Genomic DNA, 12,442 nt, shown 5'->3' on the forward strand with positions numbered 1-12,442 from the left:
GGATCGTCGGCACAGCGGGTTTTGTTTTCCATAGGGTAACATTGTACTGTACCCTGCATGGAAAACGGCTGCGGATCCGTAGCTGCAATTCCGCTACGGATCCGCAGCAAAAAACGGATCGTGTGAACGTAGCCTAAGACTGCTTCCGCTGCCCACGTCGGGCATCACTTTCACAACGCGCGTCGGCACATCGGGCCGACGCATAGTGACGGCCCCGTGCCGACGCTAGTGTGAAAGCAGCCTTAGAGACGCCTCTCCCTTACTAAGCCGTGGGTTTGATGTCACCGGACAATACAAAGGTGACATCAACCCCACAAATATAGATGTGCCTTTTCTGGGCAGCTACGGGCTACTATTTTTAGGTTGGGGGGGCCAATATCCATGGCCCCTTACCAGCCTAGAATACCAGCCCCCAGCTGTCAGCTTTAGCAAGGGCTGGTTGTCAAAAATGGGGCAAATCCCACATCATTTTTTAAAATTATTTATTTAAATAATTAAAAAAAACTGCGTGGGGACCTCTCTATTCTTGATAACTAGCCTCGCTGAAAGTCACAGCTGAGGGTTGCAGCCCCCAGGTGTGAGTTTTGCCTGGCTGGTTAGCAAAAATACAGGGAACTCACGCCGTTTTTTTTTTTTTTTATTATTTATTTACAGCGCAGGTGCAGCTGAAGAATACTCCCATCCGCCGCTCCTGCGCTTGCTGTTATTAGCGGCAGCAAGTGTCAGCATATGGGATCAGTAGTTCCAACAGCTGACACCAGTGACCGGAGGTAAACTTTATACCTCCGATCACAGCTGAGCAATCACGCTGTCTTCTGACAGCGTGGGCACCGCAGCTCTCTGACCAATGGGGATGATTTCCCAGCTGATCAGAAGCGGCATTTGCTGCGCTGCCATGTACATGACAGCGCGACAACCACACGGGGTTCGGGCAGTCGAACCCGAATAGTAACACGGACTTTCTGGTAAAGTCCATGTTCGGTGAACGTGCCCGAACAGTAGGTGTTCGGTACGGACGCCGAACTTTACTGTTCGGGTTTGCCCATCTCTACCCAGGACGGGTCGAAACGTTTGGTCGCATTCATAATTTGCTTTTTAAACTTAATCTGAACCTATGTCTATCTGCACTTAATTTTATAAATAAAAAGGAATTGCATTGGACACGAGTGCGGAAAATTTAGATGATCCAGGGGATCACTATACCCTACCACCTGTCCCTCGCCTCCACCACTGTGTGCACGCCAATCCTCCTCTACAGCATCGGTTATGCAACAGATCAGTTTCTGACATTATTCTACTGTTCTTAAAAACAAACAAATGCACTGTCAACAATAAATTGTGAACACAGCCTTACTTCTCTGTTGGTTGCAATTGTGCTTGTAGAGATATATTTTCATCAATAAGGTGTAGTATTTTTTTTTATGCGTATAGTTGTGCGTGAGTGACACGCAACTTTTAAAACACATCGACCTTTGTCAAACCCTTGAAGACCAATATGGTTGAACCGTTGCACATCTTGTGAATGAAAGACAGCAACTGGACTGAGGTTGGAGTGCGGCAGCCTTCTTTATAGTTATGGATTGCGAGTTTCCTGTGGGCCCAGACAATATACGGCTTTCCACCCTTTTAAAGGGAATCTGTTACCAGGTATTTGCTATCTCATCTGAGAGCAGCATAAAGAGAAAAGAGACCCTGATCCCAGAGATGTGTCAATTAGTTTACTGGGTACTCTGCCCACACAACAGCTTTCTGTGTACATTGTCTATTGACAGTAATCTGCTTCTCTCAGGAGGTTGTGTGATCAGATCACTTAGCAAGAGGGAACTAGTCTGGGCAGTGATAATCTCCTGGTGATAAAACATTCATTGTATGGAAACAGCACATAAAAAGGGACACATTGCTGGAATCTGTGTCTCAGCCCTTACCTCATGCTGCCCTCTGATAGCAAAAACCTGCTAACAGATTCCTTTTAAATGAACTGACATTAAGGAGTGTGCTGCTTTTCCTTTTACATTGAATATGTAAAGTATATGAATGAAATTATGTGCATGTCCAGTATGTATGTGTATAGAAAATTCAATTATGATAAAAAGCTCATAAATACATTTTTTGACCCCTCAATATCTGCCATGAAATATTCTTATATGTGAAACAAAAATCAAGCTGAAAGACAAACCTTTAGGTGTTCCAGACAGAAGCAGTGATAAATGAACAGGATCTCATTGTTTAGTGCACTCGCTCTTGGCAATGATTTTGGATCAGGGAATTGCAGGATTGGGTTACACAACATTTTAAAAATGAGGCAGAATAGCGTCTTTGTATATAGATTGATATGAATTCGATTAAGTGCCGCGTGCTCACAGAATCGCTCAGAGAAGAGGAGGAAAACGGGTATGTCCTCATCATATGACGCCAGAGCAACTACAATGATATGCCTCTGGTCTCCGGCCTCACTTTCCAGCCAAAAATTATTATATAAGTACAGTGGCATATTCAATAAGGAAAAAAAGTGCCCCCTCCGATTTCCATTTCTCCACTAATTCTGGAGCAAATTTAATTTTTTTGCTGTGCACCCCCACTTTCTAAAGTTATGCCTCTCCCCCAGTAATGAGGATACAAATTTCCTTTTCAACCAATTGGGTGTATACCACAGAACGTCTATCTGGGCATTATCTATTCTCCTATATAAATGCTTGGTCAGGCATCTGAGCAAATCAGTCCGAGATCAGACCACAATGCACAGACCAGCGCATGACCGCACACATGAAGCTGTAACGGTCCGGTGGGGAGACTCCACATATTAGCAGTCTGTGATATATACTCAGTTGAAGGGTAATTTTGTGCGATCATTACTAGGGAGCATGATTTCAGAGCAGAGGGGCACAGAAAAAAACAAGAAAAGAAAAATTATTCCAGAATCTCAGTTTTCATGAAACAATCCAATGACTGTCCTCCGTAATGTGGATTCCCAGGAATGTCTAGCTATATCCTCAACTTCTGTAAACTGCCACAGAGAGGGCTCTAAGGAAACCGAGTGTTCCAAAAAGTAATATTCCAAGAGGAGGGTCCACATTTATCCGACATTAACTGCAGATAACATAAATGCTTCTGATGGAAATACCTCGCTCATGTAAAGCGTTGTGTCATGGAGACAACAACCACAAGCTGAAAATATAGAAACCACAGACTGTAAAATCAGGGAGCAAGCTGGTAAGAGACCATGACAAATATATCGCACAAATGACTTTTAGCTACAATTTTGCTTTGAACGTCATCCTCCCCTATCTACAATGTCATTAGAAGGTTTTACTTACTCATTTTGTGTGAGGCGTTGGTCTCCCCTCCGCCCCTCCTGTCTCTCGCCCAGATTGTCACATTTCTCCTCCAGCTGTCTAGCTAAGCACAACACATGTGAGCGCTGCTGTCGGCACAGAGACCGCCTGTCACATGGGGCTATGAATTTACCCACCAAACATAGCTAATACCAAGCCACACCACTGACGAGGCCCTGCTGAGACACCAGTTCACACTGGCTAAAAATGGCTGCCCTTTCAGTCTTTGCCAATTCCTTTCCTACCAGACTGTCTTATGCAACCCAACCAGTCTACATGCCCGAGTACGAATTAACACTGACGGATATAGATATTCTATAAAATGGTATAAAACATACGCTGCCAACACTAGAAGAGCTTAACCGCATAGAATGACTCACATAGGTTATACAAGTAGGCACTCCGGAGTGAAGTACAGGGGATGGGCATTTGCAATCCCATATATAAGATGTCTCGGTCAATATATAGACTTTCTTCAGATATACAGACCGCATATATGAGAGGCGTGAACCATGGAGAAGCGCTAGTGTTAGGGCGGCATATGACCGCAGTGGTGAGGTGCTCGCTTACCACCAGCGCTTCTCTATCAAACACACCTCTCCTAAATGCGGCCTGTACAGCTGAAGTTATTGAGCGGGACTTAATGTATATTGGATGGCCAATAACCATTCCCTCTACTTCACTACCGAGTGCCTAGTTCCTTAAATATACGATAAGGGATAGCACCCTACTAGTGCAATGCAGACTCGGAGTGCCGCGAGCAACTCACAATAAGTTACACAACAACCCCTGTCCACATACTCTAGTAGGTTAGGACTTATTATAAAAAGAGGAAAGACACATACAAAAGATTATTTTCACTTCCTAAATTTTAACAATATAAATCTTTTATTATGTAGCAAACACAAAAACATAGGCAGGACAAATAACACTTAAAAATGCAAATATTGTGCCAAAACTCATTTCATTGCCCAATAACTGGCACTGGGATGCAACCCACATGACGCATGATAACCAATAAAGCCAGGTCAATATCTAAAATAGGTAGGAAGAGGGGCTACCCCTAAAGTGATGTCAAGTGGTATTAATAGTAGATGGAGAGAGGTGCAATGTACAAGTACAGAAAATAATACACATATAATGTAGTATCAGGAGAATATGAAAGCATTATGTGGGACTGAAGACCCCGTGCACTTAACCATAGGAGGTGGCTTCCTCAGGGGTCCACTCATGGTGATACTCGTGGGGTCCCATATGATGCTTTGCCTATGAGCCAATTCGGTGACATGGCACTTTATTGCATAGTGTTACTGCTGAGCGTCAACCATCTATGATCCAGAAGAGACAGCTGCTCTTTAATGGTAAGTACAACAGATTGCTTGTAGAAATGTCGGCAACTTTAGCACTTGGTGGGGTTCTCAGCACCCAGAGACCACTGACAAAAACTTCTGACATCTCTGAAAAGTTTTCTAAAAAAAGTTGCTACTCTAACAACATTCCTTGTTATTTAGAAACTTAGAATAGAAACATAACAAAGGAACTGGTCATCAGATATACAGTACGACTGACGTCTTTTCAGACGAATTCAGTATTAAAAAAGAGACAAAAACTGTGCAGCGAGTAACATAATACACAGCAACATAAAAATCATATTGCGGTGTTCATGCTCAGTCACTTGATATTTCTGATTTAAGGATCAGAAAAAGTGAAGTGGTTAAAAGTAGTGGCATGTTCATTGTTAGAGGAAGCGGCTCGCGAGTTATAGTATAAATAATAGACAAACAGATTGGCAGCAGAGTCGCTGTAAAAATGACGGCAAAACCGGCAGCGAAGCTCCTGTGAGCACATATCCTTATACCAATGGTAATACGGGGCTGAAAAAAAATCACTCTCTGAACCAACTGTAGTACCAGTCCTAGGCTGACTGACCTGGCACAGAGGGCATACATCACTACAACTGTGCCAGCACCAGCTGGACGGGCAAGGACATAGCTGGAGGAGGCTTGGCCAATCATACCCTGACTGGGACTGCATGACTACTGGGGCAACTGGGGACACCCACATGACTCCTCATAGGGATGAGCCATCAGATGAATATTTTTCTTAATGCTTCAAGGGCATTTCAGAGAATGACATCTTTGAAATGTGTTATTGTCCAGTGTACCACAATGGCAGTGGCTCTGGGGCTGTAAATGTGCGGCCAGGACTCCTGCCTGCACCTTCATTATCATGCTCCCGCGGTCTTCCCTGACTGTGCATTGCTAAGCAACATAACTCGCTGTCGCCTTCTGCTCTCATCTGTCCCAGCTTTACTTAGCCAAACCAGTTACAGAACAGTCAATGCTGCCCAAGCACAGCTTAGATAGACTGGCGTGAGGTTATATGGGGTCTGCTGCATCCCCGAGTCCCACGGCGTGTAATTACCCGAATGAGTAATTCAGGCATTGGTGAATGGAATTTGGAACAATTAAAAAATAATAATAATTTGAGACAATCTCCACTCAGGGTATGAATATTCAGATTAGAGTGCAGCAAATAAAGTCAATTTCTCAGTCTTAGGCTACGTTCACACGATCCTTTTTTTGGTCCTTTTTTTTTCAGGTCCTGTTTTGGAAAATCCGCATTGCAAAACTGCACTGCTGATTTTCCGACTGTTTCTTCTGCGGATTCCTCTGCGGGTTTTCAACAGCACTTTCCTATTGGTGCATGTTGAAAACAGAAGCGGAATCCGCAGCCAGAATTGACATGGTACTTCTTTTTTTCCGCAGAAAATCAGCGCGGATTTTCCAGCGGAAAAAAGAGTGGGCACAGCAGTTGGAGTTTTCCATAGGGTAACATTGTACTGTACCCTGCATGGAAAACGGCTGCGGATCCGCAGTGCAAAATCCGCTGGGAATTCGTAGTGCAAAATCCGCTGCGGATCCGCAGCAAAAAAAGGATCGTGTGAACGTAGCCTTAAAGTGTTTAGGTTTCCAGACCGGTTGCTTCGGTAATGGGTCTCTTTTCTCTGGCTCAGTGTTGATGCATGAGGTCAATAAAGGTAACCATATCCAAAGTGATAGATAAAAAATGGACGATAATTAGTGACGAGCAAACATGCTCGGATAAGGTGTGCTAACAGAGTGCTGAAATAATATGTTGGAGTCCCCGCGCCTGCATGTCTCGCGGCAGTTAGATAGCCATAACACATGCAGGGACTGTCTAAGAGATGTGAGACATGCAGCAGCGGGGTCTCGAAAATACTATTCGAACACGCAGCATCAGAGCACGTTCACTCATCAGTAATAAGAATTTTCATGTGGTTGGACATGACAATGGTATTGAGGTATCCTTAGGATGAGTCATCAATATAAGATCAATGGGGGTCTGATACCCGAAATCCCCTCCAAACAGCTGTACCCAGCTCTGGAAAAACCAGTGTATAGGCTATAGGGGTTGATCTGCCTTACCGGGGTGGGTGGCTTGGCCACTATACAAAGTAGTGTCTGCTCAATGTGTGCCGGCCGCTGATGGAGTTGATAACAGCTAATCAGTGTGTGTGACAAATGTTGAAACCCCGGCAATCTGATATTGATGACCTATCCCAAAGATTTCATTACACTGTATACTAAGGGTACCGTCACACAGTGCCATTTTGATCGCTACGACGGCACGATCCGTGACGTCGCAGCGATCGTATGAGTATCGCTCCAGCGTCGTAGACTGCGGTCACACGTTGCAATCACGGCGCTGGAGCGATGCCGAAGTCCCCGGGTAACCAGGGTAAACATCGGGTTACTAAGCGCAGGGCCGCGCTTAGTAACCCGATGTTTACCCTGGTTACCAGCGTAAACGTAAAAAAACAAACAGTACATACTTACATTCCGGTGTCTGTCCCCCGGCGTTCTGCTTCTCTCCACTGTGTAAGCGCCATAGCCGGAAAGCACAGCGGTGACGTCAGACGTCACCGCTGTGCTCGCTTTCCGGCTGGCCGGCGCTCACAGTGCAGAGAAGCTGAGACGCCGGAGGACAGACACCGGAATGTGAGTATGTACGGTTTGTTTTTTTTACGTTTACGCTGGTAACCAGGGTAAACATCGGGTTACTAAGCGCGGCCCTGTGCTTAGTTACCCGATGTTTACCCTGGTTACAAGCGAACACATCGCTGGATCGCTGTCACACACAACAATCCAGCGATGTCAGCGGGAGATCCAGCGACGAAAGAAAGTTCCATACGATCTGCTACGACGTACGATTCTCAGCAGGGTCCCTGATCGCTGCTGCGTGTCAGACACTGCGATATCGTATGGATATCGCTGGAACGTCACGGATCGTACGGTCGTAGCGATCAAAGTGTGACTGTGTGACAGTACCCTAAGACCACAAAGAGACTCTCCAGCCCCCTAATTACATGACTTCAGCTTAGAAATATAGACCCAGGCTGAGCGCTGCATATCCAGGAAACCACGAGGATTGCAGTAATCTGTTATCATAAGCAACGCTTTTCCATAACAGAAAACCATAAAGACAATGGCCTCTTAGGATTTTAGTCTGACAGATGGCTGCTTGTAAACTCAGGCTCTCTGGTCACTAAAACATGACATCAGTATATAATGGAGCAGCGGATGACCTTGTTGCCACTTGTTGCCAACAATAATTTTATGTTTTCTTCATTCATTGTGCTATGTATTTTTAGTGAATATTCCTGAACAAAATACAAGTTATTGAACCCATCTAATTTTGTCTAACAATGTAGCCTGTTCCTCTCGAACCTGTACAAAACTACGAGAACAGCAATATTGCAAATAAGGCTAAATTCACACATCTGTGTTTTATAACGGACAGCACAGGGATGCTTAATGGATGGCATTTGTATGCTATCCGTTACATCATGGACCTATTTATCAACATATGCAACTCTGGTCTGCAATTCAGACAAAACTTATTTTCTCTGCTCACCTTCTTAAGAGTAAGTACAGTATTTCGAGGACGGTTTATGACACGCTGCAATGGAACATACCCCGCCGACTAGTGGGTGCTGCAACCGATTATGTTGCAAATTCAGCAACAATTCCAGACCACTTAGACTGAACATTATGGCTTGGGAACCAACAAAAGATACCCAATATTAGGCTTGGGATCCTAGGCAAAGACACCCACCCTCAGGCTTCGGAACCTGCGATAAAGAGACCGCCCGAGGCTCGCCTTGCACGGCTATCGGCCATGGCTCCTAGGCGATGGGGCTGCCAATTCTCGAAAGACAGCATTATTACAATTCTTAATAGGATTATAATACCAATTCTTAGGGAATTGGTTGTGGTATAACTACCATGGACCAGCGCAAGGGTTTGAATAGTGCAGTTACCATTCATTGCGTATTAATAAATAACACCATGTTCAGTGGCATTTTTCATTTCTTAAACTGAGAGACTCCAAAAAAACAAACAATGATCCTTGTAGAGAAAAATGTGCTCTTTCTAATAATATCAGAATTAATATATTTTAGGGGTACCCTTTTTGAGAAATTTGACCTAAAAATAGGTAAAATTTGTTTTTTTTAAGTTTTTCATCATATGTGGGTGTGAATATTTCCACAAATACATATGCTTTGACCGTGATATTGCAGCAATGCAAAGTCATGTAGATGTTTGGTGTACAGGGCAAAGCACCAGTTACTATTGGTTTTTGGTCTTGAGTTATATATGGGCAAAGTTTGGCATAAATTTTATGCGACACGTTTTTCAAGCTACTTTGACACAAAATTGCGGCCAAAATATTGTTTTGTCATACCCGGTAAAAATTTTATCGTGTTTAGCAGCAAAAGTTGAGCTAGTATGCAAAATTTCAGCATCATAGCCAGTATAGAACTCTAATGGCTATGTGCCAAAGTTTGCAAAATCCTCTTAGCTGAAGCCGCAGGCTTGGTGGAACCTCCAGTGAAAGGTCAACAGTGCCCAATGTATTTGAGATCTGGCCCTAAAAATCTACAGAACCTCTTTTCAAACATACATGTACATCCTTATAAATTTTCAGCAAAATCGGAGAAGGTCGAGTGGGGACAATTTTTAAAACTGGTCCACTTGATGTGGAATGAGTTGACCCTATTTTTAAACATGCAGGGAAATGTTTTACCTCTCAGAAAGAATCATTTGTTATCCACTGCTGTCCTGTCAGTATACTCTTCTGTTTCTCCCTTGCCCAGGAGCTGTGGTATGATCAGACCATGTTCCTGTACGGTCAGACAGCCATTACACAGTACATAATAGGGATACATTTATAAGATTATATCAGCACAGGAACATTTTATTAAACACATCCAATTGTAGAAATCATTATTATTCCAAGATCTATTGATTAAAATGTACTCTATCAGTTGGACAATACCTGTAAGGGAAATCTTAGACATGAGAATTTTGTGAATGAATGATCAGTCATGGAGGAGAAACAAGCATGTTCATACGATTGTAATATATCCTAAGTTGCTTATTTTTGTGTACTACAGTGCAGGGCCGGACTGGGACTAAAATTCAGCCCTGGCATTTGAAGGTACACAGGCCCACTTGTCACATGGTGACTGTATAATATCTTTGTACACTTGTAGGTTACAAGAAGTGAGGGGAGTGTAACACGACTATCTAATATATAAAGCTGAATGTGTGTATGTATGTATGTATGTATGTATGTATGTCCGGGATTGGCATCTGAACCGTCGCAGCTACAGCCACAAAATTTTGCACAGTCACACGTCTGGACCCCGAGAGCGTCATAGGCTATGTTGTGAGGTGAAATTTTAACCCCGCGCTTTCCAATTCACCAAACAATTTTGCCCCTATCTACATAATGGGGAAAAAGTGAAAGGAAAAGTGTTGGAGGCGTCGCAGCTACAGGCACAAAATTTTGCACAGTCACACATCTGGACTCCGAGAGCGTCAAAGCTATGTTGTGAGGTGAAATTTTAACCCCGCTCTTTCCAATTCACCAAACAATTTTGCCCCTATCTACATAATGGGGAAAAAGTGAAAGGAAAAGTGTTGGAGGCAAATTAACAGCTGCCAGATGTGAACAAGGGGGACTTAAAGAATGACAGCGATGGCGCCAAAGAGTATTTACTGTACAGTTGCTAAGGTGGGGCCCCAACATGGGATAATCACCACACCACCACGGGGATATGAACACACACACAAAATGCGCCACACACTACCACGTGCTCGAACACATATAAGACCCTCAGCGCACATTTCATCACACATACACCAACCTCGCCACATAAAAGTCAAAACACAAAAGTCGCCACTCAAAACTCGCCACGCGCAAAACTCTCCACATGCAAAACTCGCCACACGTGCAAAACTCACCTCATGGAAAACTCGCCACACACAAAACTTGCACACGCGGAAAAATTGTCACATGCACAAAAGTTGCAACACATGCAAAAGTTGCCTCACACAAAACTTGCACATACTCAAAAGGCACCACACATAAAACTCGCCACGCGCAAAACTTGCTGCACACAACTTGCTACACTAACCTGTCACATGCAACTCGACACACAAAAAGTTGCTACACGCATGTCGCCACACAAAACTCATCTCACAAAAGTCGCTACATGCATGTCGCCACACGCAACTCAACACACACAACTTGACACACGAAACTCGCCCTAAAACACACACAAGTCTGGTATTATCCTTCAAAAATAAAAATCTGATTAATAAGCTGAAAAACTACAAGAGCAACAAATGTACCATATAGGAATCCGGCAGCTGTCAGTCACATGACCAGTCTATTATGTGTATGTGTGAGCTAATATATACTGCCAGGGGGTGGGCTTACTGTTGGCTGGGGATTTATCAGGCTGCCAATTTAGCTTACAAATACTGAGGTAAAAATACTGACCAAATAACGTGTGAACGAGGGCTAATACAGGAGGCGATGACATACAGATATATACTATATACAGGAGGAGATGACACACAGGTATATACTATTTACAGGGGAGATGACACACAGGTATATACTATATACAGGAGATGACACACAGATATATACTATATACAGGAGAGATGACACACATGTATATACTATATAGAGGAGATGACATACAGGTACATACTACATACAGGAGGAGATGACATACAGGTATATACTATATACAGGAGGAGATGACACACAGGTATATACTATATACAGGAGCAGATTACCTACAGGTATATAGTATATACAGGAGGAGATGACATACAGGTATATGCTATGTATAGGAGGAGATGACATACAGGTATATACTATATACAGGAGGAGATGACACACAGATATATACTATATATAGGTGAGATGACACACAGGTATATACTATATACAGGAGATTACATACAGGTATATCTAATATATAAAGCTGAATGTGTGTATGTATGTATGTATGTGTGTATGTCCGGGATTGGCATCTGCACCGTCACAGCTACAGCCACAAAATTTTGCACAGTCACACGTCTGGACCCCGAGAGCGTCATAGGCTATGTTGTGAGGTGAAATTTTAACCCCGCGCGTTCCAATTCACCAAACAATTTTGCCCCTATCTACATAATGGGGAAAAAGTGAAGGGAAAAGTGTTGGAGAAAAATTGACAGCTGCCAGATGTGAACAATGGGGACTTAAAGAATGAGAGCGATGGCGCCAAAGAGTATATACCGTACAGTTGCTAAGGTGGGGCCCCGACATGAGATACTCACCACACACGGGGATATGAACACAAACACAAAATGCGCCACACACTACCACGTGCTTGAACACATATACGACCCTCAGCGCACATTTCACCACACATACACCAACCTCGCCACATAAAAGTCGAAACACAAAAGTCACCACTCAAAACTCGCCACGCGCAAAACTCGCTACATGCAAAACTCGCCATATGCAAAACTAGGCTCACGCAAAACTCGCCACACGCAAAACTCACCTCATGGAAAACTCACCTCATGCAAAACTTGCACACACAGAAAAATTGCCACATGTACAAAAGTTGCACCACATGCAAAAGTTGCCTCACACAAAACTTGCACATACTCAAAACGCACCACACATAAAACTCGCCACGCGCAAAACTCGCCATGCTCAAAACTTGCTGCACACAA

General features: G+C 43.6%; 1 protein-coding gene across 4 annotated transcripts in view; it reads right to left on the minus strand.

The window, feature by feature from the left end:
* The window catches only part of TRAK1 (trafficking kinesin protein 1), a 234,936-nt gene that overhangs the window by 117,752 nt on the left and 104,742 nt on the right, over nucleotides 1-12,442 (minus strand). The window contains exon 1 of one of the 4 annotated variants that reach the window (XM_077269084.1): nucleotides 3,315-3,332. The exons of the other annotated variants lie outside the window; for them this stretch is intronic. Coding sequence (XP_077125199.1) covers nucleotides 3,315-3,318 — 4 coding nt within the window. The 5' untranslated portion in view covers nucleotides 3,319-3,332. Of the gene's footprint in view, nucleotides 1-3,314; nucleotides 3,333-12,442 lie in introns of those variants that run through there. 4 annotated transcript variants of the gene reach the window in all.

This window comes from Ranitomeya variabilis, chromosome 6 (assembly GCF_051348905.1).
Source record: "Ranitomeya variabilis isolate aRanVar5 chromosome 6, aRanVar5.hap1, whole genome shotgun sequence".
NCBI lineage: Eukaryota > Metazoa > Chordata > Amphibia > Anura > Dendrobatidae > Ranitomeya > Ranitomeya variabilis.